The 20,285-nt window shown below is 52.1% G+C and overlaps 1 protein-coding gene across 1 annotated transcript; it reads right to left on the bottom strand.

Moving 5' to 3' along the window:
• Positions 1-1,141: 1,141 nt before the first annotated feature.
• GNB2 (G protein subunit beta 2) lies at positions 1,142-19,546 on the bottom strand. Its single transcript, XM_083472796.1, has 10 exons — positions 19,319-19,546; positions 12,052-12,163; positions 11,540-11,578; positions 10,428-10,534; positions 9,300-9,363; positions 6,788-6,950; positions 5,986-6,052; positions 5,651-5,852; positions 4,322-4,538; positions 1,142-2,197 (listed from the first exon to the last, which is right to left on the bottom strand). The coding sequence occupies exons 2-10, from the start codon at positions 12,106-12,108 to the stop codon at positions 2,091-2,093; spliced, it is 1,023 nt and encodes a 340-aa protein (XP_083328922.1). The 5' UTR covers positions 12,109-12,163; positions 19,319-19,546; the 3' UTR covers positions 1,142-2,090.
• Positions 19,547-20,285: the final 739 nt, after the last annotated feature.

Genomic DNA, 20,285 nt, shown 5'->3' on the forward strand with positions numbered 1-20,285 from the left:
ATTTTACCAGCTTCCTCGCGAGGATATTATGGGGGACTTTGTTGAAAGCCTTACTGAAATCAAGATAAACTACCGTATTTTTCACTCCACAAGACACACCTGACCACAAGATGCACCCGGTTTTTAGAGGAAAATAAGAAAAACATATTGTGAACGAAACAGTGGATGTAAGATTTTTGTGGTTCGTGCTGTGGCCACGGACATGTGATCTGATGGTGAATTTGGGGTGACCCAATGCAAAAATCCTGAGGATCCATGGGCTTTTACCTCCCCCCTCCCAGGCAGCCTCCTTTATCTCTAGCGTCCCTTATCTCTCTTCCGATCCCACCGATCAGCTGCTTCCTTTCAACACTCCCTTCCCTCTCGTTTGCCTTAGTGTCTTTTCCTTTTTTGCTCCTCCTCTTCTTCTAAATTCTCTCCTCATTGCTTTGGTCTTCCTGTTTCCCCCCTTTGCAAGTTTGCTGTCTTTACCCCCCCTCCCAGGCAGCCTCCTTTATCTCTAGCGTCCCTTATCTCTCTCCCCGATCGGCAAATGATCAGCGGCTTTATTTCAACACCTACTTCCCTCTTTCAAAAAAAGAAGCATGATCTGCTTTTTGCCCTTCGGCAATTTGGCTCCAGGGACCACACATTCGCTCCATAAGACGCACCGACATTTCCCCTTATTTTTTAGGAAGAAAAAGGTGCGTCTTATGGAGCGAAAAATACAGTACATCCACAGCATCCCCCTGATCCACCAAGCTTGTAATTCCAGCAAATTATTTCTCCTTGCCGTGCAGAATTCTGCAAGCGTCTTATCAGAGCGCCTCTTGTCGTTCCATCCCTTGACCTTTACAGTTTCCCATCCCCAAAATCTCCAATATACTTTTTACGGCCAGTCAACCAGCGCACTGTGCACAGTTACCCTATAGATGTGGGTTTCGCCCTTGCTAAAATTCCACAAAGGTCTTTTCTGTGGCATGCCTGCACGACCCGTCTTGGAAGAAAGGGCAAGTGTGAAATCAAAGCACCTCCCCTCCACCCCCCCCAAAAAAACCTTCCAAGCTGGCCGACTTGCTCAACTCCCCCCCCCCGACTCCAAATACCACCCCCCAAAAATTAATAAACAATGACAAATGACAAAACGGCAGACACGTCGTGGTTGGTTTTCTGTTGTTTACAGGTTTACACACGGACCCCCCCACCACCACCACGGCCGGGGCAGGGCGGGGGTCCCCCAGCGCCGCCACGCTCCTCTTTTTTATTTTTTTACAAAACCCAGCCACGGATTAGGAGGAAACAAGGCCACAGCTGCGGCTGCCACGAATTCCTTGAAAGCACCACCGGGAAGGAGGATGTTGAAAGACGGGGGGGGTGGGGGTGGAAGAGAGGGAAATAGAGGACACGAAAGGTTGCCACACTGCAGATTTGGGCCTGCCTCGGATCGGGGCCTCCCCTGCTTGCGAATAAAGGGGAGTAAGCATCTCTTGGGCATGAGAGAGAGAGAGAGAGAGAGGAAGAATTAGGAGTCTCTCTGCCTCCCTCCCCCCAAAAAATTTCCTTCCCCTGCAAAAAAGGCAAGCTCAGCCCCTGGTCCCTGGATGAAGGATGCTGCTGCCATGTTTGGAAACCGTTATGGGATGGCCTTGGCTCTCTTTCTCCTTCCCCCCAAATTTTGCTTCTTGAGAGGAGGAGGGAATGCTTGGACCCCTTCAACCCTAACGATAAGCCCCCAACCCTTTCTTTAAACCGAACCGAAGTTCCCTATACTCTATAGGAGAGACAAACGCAGCCAAGACAGGCCCCCCCCCTCCAAAAAAAAAAAAGTTTGTTACCGCTAGAGAAATCAGCCTCTTCCTCCGTGCCGGAAATCTGGCTCGGTCGGGACATCATTTTAAAAACGAGAGCAGGGGAAATTAAAAAGGACGACAAAAAGTTGGGGTGGGGGGAAGTGTTTGTGGGGTTCAAGGCCACAGGGCCCCCTTCAAGGCGGCAGGAGAGGAGGGGGAAGAGGCTGGATTATTGGGGGGGAAGGGGGGACGTCAAGGGCTTTCCCTCCTGCTTTTCTCCCTCCCCACACCGTACCCCCCCCCAAGCCAGAGCAAGGGGGCTCAGTTCCACACTTTCAAGAAGCTGTCCCAGGAGCCGGTGGCGATGGCCATCCCGTCGTCCGTCACGCCCAGGCAGCTGACGCGGTTGTCGTGGCCGGCGAGGACCCCTGAGGAAGGAAAGGGAGGAAGGAGGAATTGGTCGGAGCACCCAAAGGTCATTCAGTCCAGCCCCCCCCTGCAGGAACCGGCAGCTGAAGAATCCGTGGTGAGGGGCCACCTATGTTTAAAAATGTTCCAATGGAGGAGAATGTCTGCACCGTGCAAGGGGGTGGAATAGCAGAGTTGGAAGGGACCTCGGAGGGTCATCTATCCCAACCCCCCGAGCAATGCTGGGTTCACGGCTGAAGCCTCAAGAGAAGAGGGAGGTGCGGACGCATGTTTCCCAGCATATGCACCTTCGGGTGAGAAACTCGCGGGAACAGCCATTACGGCTCAAATTCCACACGCGGGAAACTCCGAAAATATTTTTCGTTGGTGCTGTGATGGAAGGTTGCTTGGCAAAATAATAATAATAATTTATTATTTATACCCCGCCCATCTGGCTGGGCTTCCCCAGTCGCTCTGGGCGGCTTCCAACAAAATATTATAATACAGTAATGCATCAAACATTAAAAGCTTCCCTAAACAGGGCTGCCTTCCGATGTCTTCCAAAAGTCTGGTAGTTGTTTTTCTCTTTCACATGGGGGGGGGGGCGTTCCACAGGGTGGGTGCCACCACTAAGAAGGCCCTCTGCCTGGTTCCCTGTAGCTTCTCGCAATGAGGGAACTGCCAGAAGGCCCTTAGAGCTGGACCTCCGTGTCCGGGCAGAACGATGGGGGTGGAGACGCTCCTTCAGGTCTACTGGGCCTTTGAGGCCGTTTAGGGCTTTCAAGGTCAGCACCAACACTTTGAATTGTGCTCCGAAACGTCCTGGGAGCCAATGCAGATCTCTCAGAACCGGTGTTATGTGGTCTCCCAGTCACCAGTCTGGCTGCCGCATTCTGGATTAGTTGCAGTTTCTGGGTCACCTTCAAAGGTAGCCCCACATAGAGCGCATGGCAGTAGTTCAAGCGGGAGATAACCAGAGCATGCACCACTCTGGCGAGACAGTCTGCGGGCAGGGAGGGTCTCATCCTGCGTACCAGATGGAGCTGGCAGACAGCTGCCCTGGACACAGAACTGACCTGCCCCTCCATGAGCAGCTGTGAGTCCAGAATGACTCCCAGGCTGCGCACCTGGTCCTTCGGGGGGCACAGCTGCCCCATTCAGGACCAGGGAGTCCTCCACACCCGCCCACCTCCTGTCTCCCAGAAACAGTACTTCTGTCTTGTCAGGATTCAACCTCAATCGCCTCCCCTGCTTTCCAGGGATGAAGAGTCGGGGTACAGTAGCCTCTGGCCATCTGCCCACCCCGCATTTCAGTGGCTTGGACTACCACCAGCCCTTTCTGGACCTCCAAAAAGGTGGGCCAGTCTAAGTGAGGCTCACTGAGCCCAGAAAACCGCAAGCAGGATTCGAATGCAAGACCAGCATTCTCCCCTCTTGCCGTTTCCAGCAGCTGTGGTCCAGAAGCATCGCTGCCTCTGACCGTGGAGGCAGATCGCAGCTGTTCTGGCCAGTTACCCATCGATCGCTCTCGCTTCCTCCATGAATTTGCCCCGTCCTCTTTTAAAGCCATCCGATTTGGTGGCCATCGCTGTGGCAGGGAGTTCCACAGCTCAACTGCGCAACGCATGAAGAAGTCCCTTCCGTTGCATGTCCCGAATTTTTACAACGCAGGTATTTCAAGGCAGCCAGTAGGGGGCAGTAGTAGTAATAATAATAAGAATGATTTAATTATTTATACCCTAGGTTGCCCCAGCCATTCTGGGTAAAGCTGGAACGAGGCTCTCTTTTAAAAAACTGCCAGGATCAGGCCAGCGGCTGTTCTCAGATGCCCGTTACGGGAAATCCGCGAGCAGGATCCGAGCGCAAGATCAGCTCTCCTCTCCTGTGGTTTCCAGAAACGGAGATTTGGGAGCGTTTACCAGCTCTGAACGTTCCAGCTTGTCGATATCCGTCTTAAATTGGGGCACCCAGAACCGGACACAGTATTCCAGGCATGGAAACGACTGTTGACTTGCCTAAAATAGCATGAGGATTTTTTCCTGCTGCTGCATCACGCTTGCGACTTTGGGGCAGGGAAAGGAGTTTTCCCCACCCGGGATCGCAACCATCTTACTTCTCGAAAGGGACTTCGCGGCGCTACTCACCCGCCCGGTCGCCCTTCATGGAGTCCCAGATGTTGCAGTTGAAGTCGTCGTAGCCGGCCAGGAGGAGGCGCCCGCTCCGGGAAAAGGCCACGGAGGTGATGCCGCAGATGATGTTGTCGTGAGAGTACATCATGAGCTCCTGGTCGGCCCGCAGGTCAAAGAGGCGGCAGGTGGCGTCGTCCGAGCCGGTGGTGAAGGCGTTCCCGTTGGGGAAGAACTGCGGGGGGGGGGGAGAGAAAGGAAGGGGGCATCAGAAGGGGGGTAAGGATGGGAGAGGACCCCGGAGCCTCGCTTCCCGTGGCCCCCACTGCCCGCTTCCCATGGCCCCTATAGCTCGCCTCCCATGGCCCCCGGAGCCTCGCCTCCCATGGCCCCCATATCCCGCTTCCCATGGCCCCCATATCCCGCTTCCCATGGCCCCTATAGCTTGCCTCCCATGGCCCCCGGAGCCTCGCCTCCCATGGCCCCCATAGCCTGATTCCCATGGCCCCCATAGCTCGCTTGGCCCCCATAGCTCGCTTCCCCTGGGACCCAGAGCCTCGCTTCCCATGGCCCTCGGAGCCTCACTTCCTGTGGCCCCCAGAGCCCGCTTCCCATGGCTCCCAAACCTCGCTTCCCACAGCCCCCGGAGCCCGCTTCCCATGGCCCCCGGAGCCCGCTCCCCACGGCCCCCGGAGCCTCACTCCCCACGGCCCCCATAGCCTGCTTCTCATGGCCCCCATAACCTCGCTTCCCATGGCCCTCGGAGCCCCGCTCCCCACGGCCCCCGGAGCCCGCTCCCCACAGCCCCCGGAGCCCCCCTTCCCATGGCCGCAGGTCCCTTGGGCACCTCCTGCCATGGACTGCACCAAGCCCCATATTTATTTCCTCATCCCTCCCTGTTCCCTTTTCCTTGTGTGTCCTGTCATTATTACTATTATTATTTTCTAGCCTGCAGGGGGCAGGAACCGCCTTCTTTTCTGGGAGCCTTTTCGGCTGGAGGGTGGGGCACAAACAACCACATTAACAGCCTTTCCCCACGTTTCTAAAGAACCTGACCGTTTCGCGTAGCGGCACCTACCCCTGTGGAACTCCCTGCCTACTGAGATCAGGAAGGGGCCTTCATTATGTGTAACATAATAATTAAAAATAAAATTAAATGCCCCCTTGTCCACAGACACTCATTTAAAAGGCCACAGGTTGTTCAAACAGGCTGGTTTAAGGGGAATGTTTTCGCCTGGCAACTACAGATATGTAAGGAAGTTGCCAGAGCAGCACACGAATGGGGAGCCACCACCGAAAAGGCCCCGTTCTCATTCTGCCCCCCTCCGCGGCCGCCCTGGCACTCACGCAAACGGCGTTGATGTCGGACTCGTGCCCCGTGAAGGTCTGCCGGCACATGCTGTCCCGGATGTCCCACAGCTTGATGGAGGCATCGCAGGCGCCCGAGACGAAGGTCCGCATATCGGGGGCCAGAGACAGCGACATGACGTCCCCGCTGTGGCCCGTGAAGGCGGTGGTCTGCTGGCCCGTCTCAATGTCCCACAGGGCGCTATTTGGGGGGGGGGGAAGAGGAGGAGACGCAGAAATCAGAGGGCTGTGGGGATTCGTAAGGGACCCCTAAAGGTCATCCATCCCAACCCCCCGGGCGCCAGTCAGGTGGGGCACCCTGGCACTCTACTCACCATGTTGTGTCTCCGGAGCTGGTGATGATCTGGTTATCGTTGAGAAACCGGCAGCAGGAGAGGTAGCCTTGGGAAGGAAAGAACGCAGCAGTTGCGGAGAGGGAAGTCTCGAGGGCCGCACCCCTCTCTGGGCAACATTTGGAGGGCCGCACCTCAGGGCTGGGCAGAGCCAGAGGCGAATACGGGCCAAGCAACACCTGTTATTTTCCTTCTCTAACCCCCTCAGCCCAACGCAAGTTTATTATTATTACCGTATTTTCCAGAGTATAAGACGACTAGGCGTATAATAATAATAATAATAATAATAATAATAATAACAACAACAACAACAACAACAACAACAATAATAATTTATTATTTATAATAAATATTTTATTATATTATAATTATTAATAAATAATTTATTATTTATAATAAATTATACACAGAAAAGTACGGTAATCATCATTATCAGCAATTATCATTGTGAAATAATATATTCTCTTGGCTGGGCGGGGGTCAATGTTGTTTATTTACTTCACGAAATTTATGACGCTTTATATTTATTATTATTATTATTATTATTATTATTATTATTATTATTATTATTACTTCAGGGGTTGTTTTTAAAAGTCTGGAACGGATTCATCCGTTTTGCATTACTTTCTATGGGAAAGCGCGCCTCGGTTCTGGAACGCTTTGTTTTCGGAACGGACTTCCGGAATGGATCGAGTTTCAGAGGCAAGGTACCGGTGTAACCAGTTTGGTTTCGCGAAGGAGGCGAGAGGGGGGCAAGAGGACGGGGTTTAGGGGAGCCCCTCACCTGTGTGCCCAGGGAGTTCCCGGCTGACCCGGACGTTCCCTTCCCGGGTCTTGAGGCTGTAGATGGAGCAGATGTTGTCCAGGCCGCCACAGGCCACGTAGTTCCCAGATGGGGCGTAGGCACAAGTCATCACCCACGACGACCGCAGAGGGATGGCGTGGACCTGCAGGAAGCAGGAAAACGGGGTGCGTGAGATACGAAAAACCAGGGACCCCAACAGATCAGCAGCACCTCTTCCTCCCTACAGTGGTACCTCGGGTTAAGGGACGCGGGTGGCGCTGTGGGTTAAACCACAGAGCCTAGGACTTGCCGATCAGAAGGTCGGCGGTTCGAATCCCCGCAATGACGGAGTGAGCCCCCGTTGCTCGGTCCCTGCTCCTGCCAGCCTAGCAGTTTGAAAGCACCTCAAAGTGCAAGTAGATAAATAGGTACCACTCCAGTGGGAAGGTAAAGGGCATTTCCGTGCGCTGCTCTGGTTCGCCAGAAACGGCTTAGTCATGCTGGCCACATGACCCGGAAGCTGTACGCCGGCTCCCTCGGCCAGTAAAGCGAGATGAGCGCCGCAACCCCAGAGTCGTCCGCGACTGGACCTAATGTTCAGGGGTCCTTTATCTCGGGTTAAGAACTTAATTCGTTCTGGATGTCTGTTCTTAATCAGAAAGTGTTCTTAACCTGAAGCACCACTTTAGCTAATGGGGCCTCCTTCTGCTGCCGTGCCGCAGCCGCGCAATTTCTGTTCTCATCCTGAAGCAAAGTTCTTAACCCGAGGTACTATTTCTGCGTTAGTGGAGTCTGTAACCTGAAGCGTCTGTAACCCGAGGTACCACCGTACCATATTTTTCCATGTATAAGACGCCCCCTATTTTGGGGGACTCCGATTAAGGACCTACACTGGCTCCCAGGACGCTTCCGATCACAATTCAGAGAATAATTGGGTGCCCTCTTCCCACCTTGGATCAAATCAATGCTTCCAGGTGCCATAAGAAATGGCAGAGATAGCGCAGGATAGTGCGCACCCCGGAAATGATCTCTTTCAGTTTCTGAAACAGTTTCTACCCAAATGAGATTCTTTATTTATTTCTTCTTTATTCTTTATAAATTATTGTATTTTTATATTCTGGGGAAACCCAGCCAGATGGGCGGGGTATAAATAATAAATTATTATAAAGAAACCCCTCCAGCTGCAATATCCGTGTATAAGACGAGCCCAGATTTCAACCATTGTTCTACAGTGAAAGAAACCATAGTCTTATACGTGGAAAAGTACAGTGATTGTTATTTTCAGCAATTATCATTGTGAAATAATATATTCTTTTGGCTGGGGGGGTGTCAATGTTGTTTATTTACTTCACAAAATTTATGTATGAAGCTTTTTTTAAAAAAAACCGTGCTTCAAAGCAGTACGAAAAAGGATACAGCAAATAAAGTGATTGCTAAGGAAAAACCGCAGCGGCAACTTTAAAAGTCTGCAAAAAAATTAAACCAGCCACATAGCGGCTAAAAGTCGTGTTGGTTTTTCTAAATGTCTGGGGACAGGCCTGTGGCCTAAACTCAAAATGTTTTTTCGTGACATTGGAATTTGCGGACATCCCAGGAAGTCAATTGTTGGAAGATTCGGGGAAGATAAAAGGACGTCCGCCTTAAGACTGTTAAACTGTGGAACTCCCTGCCACAGGAGGGACCACTAACCTGGATTCGACCAATTCAGAGGGCTGCAGCCATGATGTCCAGTTTCTGGGTGCCACACGATCCCGCTTGACAGTTTCCCATAATGGTTGTCCACTGGGAGAACAGGATTATGGACTGGATTGGACCCACCCTCCACCCCGCTTTGGCTTGATCCGGCAGACTCTTCTCATGGTCTTATTTACGAAACGTTTCGGTTGCTTTTTAAAAATTTTACAAAGGCAACTCGAACGACTTACGCTATACGGTGGTACCTCTGGTTGCGGATGCGATCCGTTCCAGGGTGCCATTCGCACCCCGAAAAGTCCCTAACCAGAGCGGCACTTCTGCGCACTTGCAAAGCGGGACAGAGCGCTTCTGCACATGTGCGAACTGCGCAGAACACTCCTGTGCGCGCGGCAAAACCCGGAAGTAAACACTTCTGGCTTTGCCGCGTTCCTAACCCAAAAACATGCAACATGAAGCGTTCGCAAGAAGAGGTACGACTGTATTAACAAATAAACCGGTGCGTTTTTGAAAAATCGGAAGAGAAAGAGAAATTTATGTTCCAAAAAGGCAGGACTCGGACGCAAACACCCCACTCACACACAAAAAGGGGCCCTGGATAAGTAGAGTCCTGGTGGGAAAAAAGCACCTAGAGATATGCAAAGCGAAGGTGCAAGGAGAGCCCTCCCTGGAGAGAGCTTGCTGCAAGCAGGGAGCCACCACCAAAAAGGCCCTGCTCTCATACGGCCACCCTCCAGGCACTGAGAAGGGCCCCGGGTGACGCTCGAAGGGTCCCCCGGGGCCAAATAACAGGGCCCACTGACAGCCACACAGGCCTTACCTTGTTTGTGGTGTAGCTGTCCCAAATGATCAATTTGCCGTCTTGGGAGGCACTAACCAGCAGCCTGTAGAGGTGGAGAGAGGAAGAACGGAGGAGGCGTGAGATTGGGTAGAACTCAGAGTGAGATAGAGGGTTTCCGAGTCACTCGGGGACAAGAGGAGACCCAATGCCCTTTCCTCTTCTGCACGCCCAACACAGGGAGATGGGACCAAGCCCATTGGCGTCCATTGAGCTTAGTGTTGTCCACACGGGCCGGCAGCTGCAGCTGCCCAGGCGAGTGGGGTCTCACCCAGCCCTGCCAATAGATGCTACAGGAGATCCAACCTGGCTCCTTTTGCATTGCAGGCGGTGGGACTCAGGGCGGATTTGATTTAAATCAAACTGATTTAAATCCCGATAAAAATCACTAGTCAGTAAGACTTGATTTAAATCATTTTTTTACAGAAAGACTCATTCCGGCTGGTATAATCTTAGTATTTACAACCAGATGGAGGTTTCATTTCTGGAACAAAGAATTTTCAGAGTGGTTTTTACAGTTACATCAAAAATCGCTGATTTGGTTATGCCATTAGAAATACACAGATAATGATGGAATGATCGTGAGGTTTAATAAGTGAACTGTTTATAGTTGGGCAACTTTTCTGCTGTACTTCATTGGAAGGAGAAAAAAATAATCATTTCCTTAGTAACCATTTAACCATTTAACTAAAACAACAACACTATGGCATATGTATCCATGTTCGTTAACTGATGTTGTTAAACGATTAAAAAACCCCACTTAAGACTGAGTTTTAGCATATGTGAAAAACTTAAAACAAATCCTTATTTCCTGATGAACAGCCTTTGGATTATAATGCAAATGAAATAGAAAACTACGTTTAGAAAGACTTTCCCTCCAAAGGCATTTTATTTTAAAAATCCAATTTAAATAAAAATAAATAAATCTGATTTAAATTTTAAAAATCCAATTTAAATGTTAAAAATCCAATTTAAATTTTAAAAATTCAATTTAAATTTTTAAAAAAACATTGTTTTTTGTCCACCCTGGTTGGACTAGATGGCCTTTGGGGGTCCCGCCCAATCCCACAATTCCAAGGGGCAGCCGCCAACGCCGCCCTTTGCTCTCACCTGGAGTCTGTCCCCCAGTGCATGGCATAGATCTTCGCCAGGTGACCCCGTAATGTGCGCCTCGTCCGCATCTGGATCCGGCCCACCGGATCGAGGCCAGCTGTGATCTGGGGGGTGGGGGGAGAAAGAGAGCGGGGGTGTCAAAAGACGAAAGGGCCCCCCCCAGAGAGGAGGAACACCTCTCCGCAACGCACACAACTTCCAGAGACCCTCGCCTGCTTCTTCCAACAACATCTCAAAGTGGGGGAGGAATTAATAATAATAATAAATATTTATTTATTTATTTAATAAATTTATATTATTTATTTATACCCCGCCCTTCCCGGTTCAGGGTGGCTAACAACAAATTTAAAACACTTAATCGATGCAGCAAAAAACAGCATAAAATACGGAATTAAAACGGGAATAACAATAAATTCAAAATTCAAAAATCAATTTAGGGGGGAAATCCATCCAATAAACATTAGGTGATCCCCAGGTCTAGCTGGCTAAATCGGTCCTATTTGGGCCGGTGAGGAGACCAGGGGAGAATTAGCTGGAGGATCGCATAAAAATCTTCATAAAAAGGGAAGGAGGAAAAATAAAAGATCAGGCTGAATTCAAATTAAAGTCCAGGCGGAATAGCTCTGTCTTACAGGCCAGATGGAAGGAGGTTAAATCCTGCAGGGCCCTGGTCTCCTGGAACAGAGCATTCCACCAGGTTGGAGCCACCACTGAGAAGGCCCTGGCCCTGGGGGAGGATAGTCTGACTTCCTTAGGGACCTCTAAACAATGATTATTCATGGACCTGAAGGTCCTCTGCGGGGCAGACCAGGAGAGGCCATCCCATAGATACAAGGGTCCCTTAAGCCACAAAGGGCTTTAAAGGTCAAGACCAGCACCTTGAACCCGACCCTGTACTCCACCGGGAGCCAGTGCAGCTGGAAAAGCCCTGGGTGAATATGCTCCCATGGCAGAGACCCCGTGAGGAGCCTTGCTGCAGCATTCTGCACCCGCTGGAGTTTCTGGGACAGCTTCAAGGGTAGCCCCGCGTAGAGCGAATTACAGTAGTCAAGCTTGGAGGTGACCGTCGCATGGGGCAAAATATATTCAAGGGGTTTCTTTCGCCTCACCTGGGTCAGCGTAGAGTCCCCACATGCTTTCCTGGCGTCCTGCGGGAAGGGAAAGGGAGAAGAGAGCAGGGGTGAGTGCAATTAATAATAATAATAATAATAATAATAATAATAATAATAATAATTTATATCCCACCCATCTGGCTGAGTTTCCCCAGCCACTCTGGGCGGCTCCCAATCAAGTATTAAAAACAATAAAGCGTTAAATGTTAAAAACTTCCCTGAACAGGGCTGCCTTCAGATGTCTTTCAAAGATAGGATAGCTACTTATTTCCTTCACATCTGACGGGAGGGCGTTCCACAGGGCGGGTGCCACCACCGAGAAGGCCCTCTGCCTGGTTCCCTGTAACCTCACTTCTCGCAATGAGGGAACCGCCAGAAGGCCCTCGGCGCTGGACCTCAGTGTCTCAACCCCGCAAAGTCTCCATCCCCGGAAAAAAAGAGAAATGTTGAGCCCGGCACCTCAATGAGGGCTAGAAACTTGGCTGGCGCTGCCAACTGCAGCCACTCACCCTAATCTGGTTGCGCAGTTGTTCCGCCTCCTGCCTCAACTGCTCCAGTTCGCTCATGGTGGAGTTGGACGCGGGGGGCTTGACCAGCAGCCCCTCTCAGCCGGCCGCAATCCTGTTTAATGGGGGGCAAAGAGGTGGTTGCGTTAATTTGTTTGTTAAGAAGCAAGCGCAGGGGGGTTGAGATAGATGAGCTCTGGGGTTCCCCTCCCGACTAATTCTTAAGTCCTGGATCGTCTTCTCCGCCCAGGAGTCCGAAGCGAAGGGTCTAACCAGGCGTCTTGGCTCACGGGGGGAAAACTAAGAACACCCCCCCCCGTCCCTGGGGGTAACTGTGACCCCCCCCCAGGTGACCGTTGGGGTTGCCAAAGCCCAACAGAGAACGCTTTCCACTTGCAAAACTGCTTCGGACGGTCTTCCCTGTGCGAGCAATAGCTGCGCCCATTTTACAGATGGAGGCAGGGGAAAGTAGAGGTCCGGAATAGTCAACGCTTTGCCCGATGAGCTACACTGCCAGGGGGGCAGGTGCTTGTTTTCAAATGGGGCTGTATCAGCTTGGCAATGGGGCGTGCAACGCCCTAGACCAGGGGTCAGCAAACTTTTTCAGCAGGGGGCCGGTCCACTGTCCCCCAGACCTTGTGGGGGGCCAGACTATTTTTTTTTAAAAAAATTAATTAATTTTAACATATAAATTATAAAATGTACCACAAAACTTATCACTTATACAATCTTTTTAAACTTCCATCAGCACCTCTGATGATCCACCGTTTTAACCACTTCTTATGCATTTCTTAACTTTATATTGCCTTTACAAATCATCCTCCCCCTTGTCCATTTTTGCAATACTTCCAATAATACTCCTCACAAAACTTATTGCAAACCTACAAACGTCGTCTGATCTTCACAAATACTTCTCAAACAGTCCGTAAATTTACTCCAGTCTTTCTGGTCCCGCAGGTTTCCAATCCTTCCTGTTAGTTTATCTAGTTCTGCATAGTCCATTAACTTCATCCTCAGACTATATTTTTTGAAGGGAAAAAAATGAACGAATTCTTATGCCCCACAAATAACCCAGAGATGCATTTTGAATAAAAGCACACATTCTACTCATGTAAAAACACGCTGATTCCGGGACCGTCCGCAGGCCGGATTTAGAAGGCGATTGGGCCGGATCCGGCCCCCGGGCCTTAGGTTGCCTACCCGTGCCCTATACAGCTTCAGGGGTCAGCAAAGGTCTTCGAAAATATCGCCGTGATGTGCCCAAGCGATCCTGCGCTTAGCGAGAGAGGGCCTCGCTGCAGGTAAGCCTGTCAGGAGCAGGTCCGTTCTGTACAATTTTTAGGAGCCCGGAAGGACCTAGCCTTTGGAACTGCCTGCCACTGCAGAGCTAGTAGCCAAGAGGTCTGGGGCTCTGCCTCTTTGGCTGGAGGCAGTAAAATGTTCCTGGGTTCCAGTTGGGGTTGTGCTAGATGACTACGAGGACCCTAATAATAATAATAATAATAATAATAATAATAATAATAATTTATTATTTATACCCCGCCCATCTGGCTGGGTTTCCCCAGCCATTGCAAGACTATGCAGAATTAGACAAACTGACAGGAAGGATTCGAAACCTGCGGGACCAGAGATTCTTAAGAGGACTGGAGTAAATATCTGAATTACTCGAAAATAAACAGATTGCGCTAGCAGGACTGCAAGAAGTTCTGGAAGGAGGATTACGCGAAATATGGGAAGGAAGATCACGAAGAGGATATTAGTTAAGGATAATTAAAAGTAATAAGAGAAATTAAGAAATGATAAAAGAATGGAAAATCTTCAGAGGTAATTGAATATTCTATAAGATTAAAATGTATGTTAAATGACTTCTGGAAATGATATGTTCAAAAAATTAATAAAAATGTATATTAAAAAGAAGAAGAAGAAGCCATTGCAAGGGGCCTGCTAACGTCCCCCCCACCATTGCCCTCCGCCCAATATTTGCTTTGGAGGATAGAGAGGCCCCCCCAAAATGCGGGGGGGGGGCGCAAAACAGAGGTGGCTTTGCTCCTCCCGGAAAGCAGAAAACACCCCCCCCCCGAAAAAAATAAACCAAAAATGGCGCGCAGGGAGGGGGTCTCTCTCTCCCCCCCCTCGGGAAAGCCAAATAAAAGAGAGAGGGTCCCGTGTCGTCACCATGGCAACCGGACCCCCACCGCCACCTCTCCCGGCACAAAACACAAGAACAGCATCTTTAAACTCCAGCTGGCGGTTGCCGTGGCGATGGGATGTGGGGGGGGGGGAAAGCCCAGAGACCAAGATGGATTTGCAGCAGCTGAGCTCCCCAATTCCCAATAAATAAATGGGGGGCCGGGAAAACGGGTGCGCTGGCTCAGAGGTGCCCCCGCGGCGTGGCACAGAGAGATGTGGGGCGATGATGGTTTTCCACACCAGGCCAGAGATCCGCGGCTTATACGCCTTAATCTCCAATCTCATTTGCTTCGTTAGAGAAAGTGCATTAGGCAAAATAAACAAACAGGCGAGAGCTGAGCCAAATCTCCCGGCAAGTGTAAACGAGATTACAGAGGGATTACGGAGGAGGATGAGTTCAACGCAGCCTGGAAAACTACGTTTCCCCCTGCACAGGGCGGTACGTTAGTGGGCAGCGAGGCGGGGAAGCAAGGCGTTTCGTGGGTTAAAGGCAGAGGGGAAGCCGGACTCCTGGGTTCCTCGGATCAGGAGAAAGGGACTTGGTAACATCCCGGGCGCTGAGCCAAGCGACGGCGCCCGGGAGGGCGCGATCAAAAGCCCTCTCTCGGCGCTTTGCAGCACAAAGCCAGGCGCCCGGTCGGGGTCCGCGAGGACGCCTGATTTTCGGACCCCCTGTTGAGGGCGGATCAGGAGAAGGCGGATGCGCACAGCTCTGATCTCTCCGGCAAAAGCTTGTAAGGAGCGTTGCTCAGCAAGAACAACCCATCGCTTCCAAACCTGTTTGATTTTTCTGTTTAAAAAACCAGGCGCCGCTCCAGACTACAACTCCCACCAGCCCTGACTGCATGAGCCCCTCTAGCCCAACATCTCACAGCGGCTGGCCAGATACTCGCAATCGGAAATCCGCCGCCCCCCCCCCCCTGCATGATCCGAGTGCGAGAGCATCACTCTCCCCTCTGGCTGGGGAGTCGCAGGTAGACTGCGCCTGGGCATGGAGGTTTTGCTGTTGTAACAGACTCTCCAAAGGCCCACCTAATCTGCCCGCATCCTGTTATCGGAGCGGCTAGGCAAACGTCCCAAAGGGAGGCCCATAAACAGGACTCGAACACAAGACCGCAGTTTTCAGAAGCCTTACTGCCCCCAATTGCGAAGGCAGAGAACAGCCGTTCTGGCTAGCAGCTGTCAACAGCCCTCTCCTCAAATGTGAATTTGTCCAATCCTGCAGCAGGGAGTTCCACAGATTCGCCAGGTGATGACGACAACAACTTCTTGGCTTGCAAACCAAAACAACGCCTTATCCATGAGTTAAAGGTATAGGGACCCCTGACCATTAGGTCCAGTTGTGGCTGACTCTGGGGTTGCGGCGCTCATCTCGCTTTACTGGCCAGAGCTTTACAGCTTCCGGGTCATGTGGCCAGCATGACTAAGTCGCTTCTGGCAAACCAGAGCAGCGCACGGAAACGCCGTTTACCTTCCCGCCAGAGCGGTACCTATTTATCTGCTTGCACTTTGACGTCCTTTCGAACTGCTAGGTTGGCAGGAGCAGGGACCGAGCAACGGGAGCTCACCCCGTCGTGGGGATTTGAACTGCTGACCTTCTGATCGGCAAGTCCTAGGCTCTGTGGTTTAACCCACAGCGCCACCCGCATCCCTTTTATCCGTGAGTTAGGCATTCCCAATTGTGAGGCGGCGTTGCCCTTCCTTATCGTCCATTATGATTTATTTAATTCCCGCCCTCTTAAGGTCCCCAGGTCGGGTTACGGCGTTAAAGCGCAACATCGGATACAGTTCGCCGGAAATTATGCAATGAGGCTCTCTGGGGAGGGAGTATCACAGCTCAGGGGCCACCACTGAGAAGGCCCTGTCCTCTCCCCCTAATTTCTGAAGGGGGGAAAGGAACTACGAAGAGGACTCCCTCCGCTGATCTCAGCACCCAAGAGGGTCTGTAGGGGTGGCCTCCGATAGGGCTTTGTTCGAACCCCCTGGATCAGGCCCAGAAAGAAACTGGCAGCTGTTTTAGAACAGGGGGCGTTATATGAGATCTTAAAAGGGAATCCCGGCCAGGAATCCGGCTGCCGCATTTTGGATATTTCCGAGTCGTCTTCAAGGGTGGCCCCAGGCGGAGCGCTTTGCAGTAGTCCAGCCTGGAAGTTACCGACGCATGCGGTACACCGGCCAACCAAAAGAGCATCGCCAAAGGGCATTGAATTCACATTCAGCGACCCCCAAAAGGTGTGTTTGCTTCACTCCGCACACACAATCAGGCCGATCCGGGATATACAGACACGGGGTTGGACTAGATGACCCTCGCGGGTCCCTTTACAGCTCTACGGTTTTCAGCTTCGCTCACAAGCGCACAACGGAAGAAGGCAAGCCGGCCAATTAAGTGGTCTCCACTAAGTGCCCTTTGTTATTTGAGATCGGCACTTAATTTGCACAAATTCTAGATGCCAGAAAAAGCAACAAGGACAGAGGAATGCCGGGAGCATCCTGCTGAAATATTTCAAGATCCGCAGAGGGGCGGAAATCTGGAAATCTGCCCTGCAGGACCCCCTGGCGCCTTTAAAGGCTTTCCTCCGGGCCTTGAGGACTAGGAACCTGCTAAGTCTTGCAGCGGAAAATAAAAGGGGGTCTATTCTTGGTCTTCCAAGAACTGCGACTTTCAGGACCAGTTTACATGGACATTGCAGCCCCAAATCGCATCTCTTGGGGACATCAATATCGATATTGGTTATATATAGTTCTTCTGGCGCCCTTGGGTGTCCCACTCTGATACACCCACATGAAGGGTGTCCGAGGGGAAAGGCGCCTGGAAAAAGCACCCCGCTGTTTCCTCGCCCCAAAAGGCACGTCAAAATCATCAGCTGAGCAAGCTAACTATTCCTGGGCGCATCATTTAAAGGCAGGACTCCTGGGTTCCCCCCTCAACTCGGAGAGCGAGGAGTATTGGGAGAGGTGAGGGGGCTGGGAACCAGGACGCCCGAGTTGCACGTAAAATGCAAAGCGTAATAATATCTGGGGGGAAAAGGAGAAGCAGCGCAGAATTGTAGGGTTGGGGGTCACCCAGCGGTCATCCATCCCAACCCGCTACTGCAATCACAGCTGAGGATTCCCTGGCAGCCCTCTGTTTCACAACCTCCAATGAAGGACAGTCCACCACCTTCCAAAGTTCAAAATTAAGAGGGGGGGTCTTAAAAGCCTCAAGTGGGTTTTTTTTTTGGGGGGGAGGGTTTTTTGGGGGTCCAGGCATCCCGCCGTCTCCCGACACTTATTCCCACCCCTCTCTCTGCAACGCCATCCCCGCAGCATCCTGCCGCCACCAAAACAGCAGTGGTACATCGGACTCTACTTTCCCTTCTTCAGATCTGTAAAATGGGAACAGCGAGAAACCACACGGCGGCTGTGTGTATGCTTGCTTGGTTTTTAAAGGAAAAGCAACACCACCTTGGGGGTTTTTTTTGTTTTGCTAGCGGGAGGTATTAAAACGTAAACAAAGCAAAATATAAATACTAGGGGGGGAATAAAATGGGTGTTGGCTGTACCAGATCAGACCTCAGCAAGCACCCAAAGGGCCCCCCCCCCTTAATTTTTATTTATTGTGTTGCTATCCCCCCTTTCCCTCAAGACGGCACGTAGCCCCCTCCTCATTTAACCCCCACAACAACCTTGGAAGGTAGCTTAGGCTGAGAGAGGCAGCAACTGCCCCCCAAGGTCAGACAGGGAGCTAAGAAGCCGAGTGGGAAGATTCGAACTCTGGTCTCTCTGTTCCTAGTCCAAACACTCTAACCACTATGCCCCACTGTTTCTGTGGGGAAGAGGTGAGGCCGTCCGCCAACTCCAGTCGTCCAAAGAGCCCCACTGTCAAGGGAAGAGGGCGGGCCTTGCTGGGCCTCGTTAGCGGTAATTAAAGGTCCCCAGACAAGTTCATTAAGCGGAGAGGGCCTTGGGGAAGCCGCCAGCTGTACCTTCCGGGAGACGAGGGACCCAGGAGTCCGAGGAACCCAGGAGTCCTGCCTCCGCTTGGCAGCAAGCCTGCCCCATAGCCAACAGGCACCCAGTTCCTCTTCCGAAGAACCCAGGCGTCCGGGCCCCACACACAAGCACACCTGCTATATCCAAAGAACCCAGGTGTCCTGGCCCCCATCTCCCCATGGATTCTCTCTCTCTCTCTCTCTCTCTCGGCCCCACATCTGTCCAGAGAACCCAGGCGTCCTGCTCCCCCCCCCCAATTTCCCCTCCGCTTTTCTCTCTGGGTAGGCCCCACATCCTTTGTGGAGAACCCAGGAGTCCGGCGGGGGACACATCTCTGCTGGCTACCCTATAGTTTTTTTTGGGGGGGGGGAGAAGAATAGAGAGAACAGAGACCCCCCCAAAAAAGTGTGTGGTCTACACAGCAAGGTTGTGGGGTGGATCCTGTCTCTTGCATTAATCCCGGACTTCCTCCATTTGGAAGACCCTGTTGCAAAATTGGGGGGGGGAGAGGCCTAAAAATGGGGCGATGGGGGGCCTGTTTGACTAGGAAGGCTCCTTGGGCGATGGGGAAGTCTTTTAAAGGGCAGATTTTTGGCAGGGGGGGAGGAAGGTTGGGGGGGAGGAAAAAAGCCACCAAGTGGGGGGGTGAGAGGGGGGGCTACTGCTGCTGCAAAGGGGGGGGAGGTTGCTATGGGGCGTGGGGAAAAAGGGCAAGGAGGTTGCCAGGATGAGATTCCTGGAGGGGGCGGTTGCTAAGGAAGGGGGGGGGAGAGAAAAAAAAGGATCTTTGGGGGGGGGAGAGACATGGGGGGGGCAAAGAGCTTGCAATAAACCAAGAGGGGGGAGTGAAGGGCTTTGGGGCTGGGGGGGGCCCTGCGCTTTGCAAAGGAGTGGGCGTTGCTATGGGGCAGCTGGGGAGGGGGGGTTGCATGTTCAATGGAGGGGGGGCGTTGCTATGGGGCCAGGAGCCTTCAAGGGGGGGGAGAGATTAAAAACCAACAGGCAGGAATTGTTAGGGGGGAGAGAGAGGGAGGGAGGTTATGGGGCGGGAGAAAAAGGAAACCCCCCCATCTTCACCCGCCCCCCTTTCCACCCTGGCCCCACATACCTGCTGCTGCTGCTGCAGCCCCGCCGCCGCCTTGCTGGGGGGGGCAAGGGGGGAGGAGGAGGGGTGGGGGTAGGGACTCGTTTCCGCTGCTGCTGCTGCTGCTGCTGCTCTTCCAGCGGCGGAAGGATCGCGCTCTGGCGGCGCCTGTTTTCGCCTCTTCCGAGGCAGGCGCAGCGGCGGCTTCAGCTTCAGCGGAGGAGGCGGCGGCCGGGACTCGTTCCCCGAGCGCGCGGAGCGATCCCGCCCCACCCAGCCCCGGTGATGCGGCCGCCGCGCCCAGAGCCGGACGCGAGCGAGGGAGATACCAAGTGGCGCCCACTCGCGGAGGGGGGCGCGGGGAGGGGGAAAGGAAGAGGGGGAGCAGGGGGGGAGCCAACCGAGGTGGGGTTCAGAAGAATAAAACACAAAATACGAAGGGGAGTGAATATGGATCTTTCCTTTCTATGAAAGTTTCTTTTTTTTAAAAGAGTGGGACGTACCAACTGGGGTCGCCTGGGAGAGGCCAGTGTTGGGAGAGGGGGGTATCCGGGAAAGACCAAGTGACTTTTTCGGGGGGGAGGCAAAAACTCCACCCTGGTTTTTTTGCTTTGTTTTTTAAGTAAAGGGGGATTTCTTGTTTAAGGACATTTTTATTTTTCTGGTGGGGAGGGTATGTTTCCTCCCAGCCCAGGAGGGGATGAGTGGGGATTGGGTTATACCAAGTTTTTGGAAGGTGCTCCCCCCCTCCTCCATGCCCTTCACAAAAATTATTATTAATTGCAGAGAGGAAATGCTAATTTCAGTCTTAGCCATCAACTTCGGTCAAAGGGGAGGGGAGGAGGGGGATTGGTGGCGGGGGTGAGTCATTTCTTTAGGGAAGCAGCTCCACCCAGAATGGGAGGCTGAGATGGTACAGTCCAAACCACACTCAGTAACCTTTGCACAATTGTGTTGCACAAGCGCCCCAGCTCTCCCCCCCCCCCCCCGC

Source organism: Podarcis liolepis, assembly GCF_965112155.1.
Source record: "Podarcis liolepis genome assembly, chromosome: 13".
NCBI lineage: Eukaryota > Metazoa > Chordata > Lepidosauria > Squamata > Lacertidae > Podarcis > Podarcis liolepis.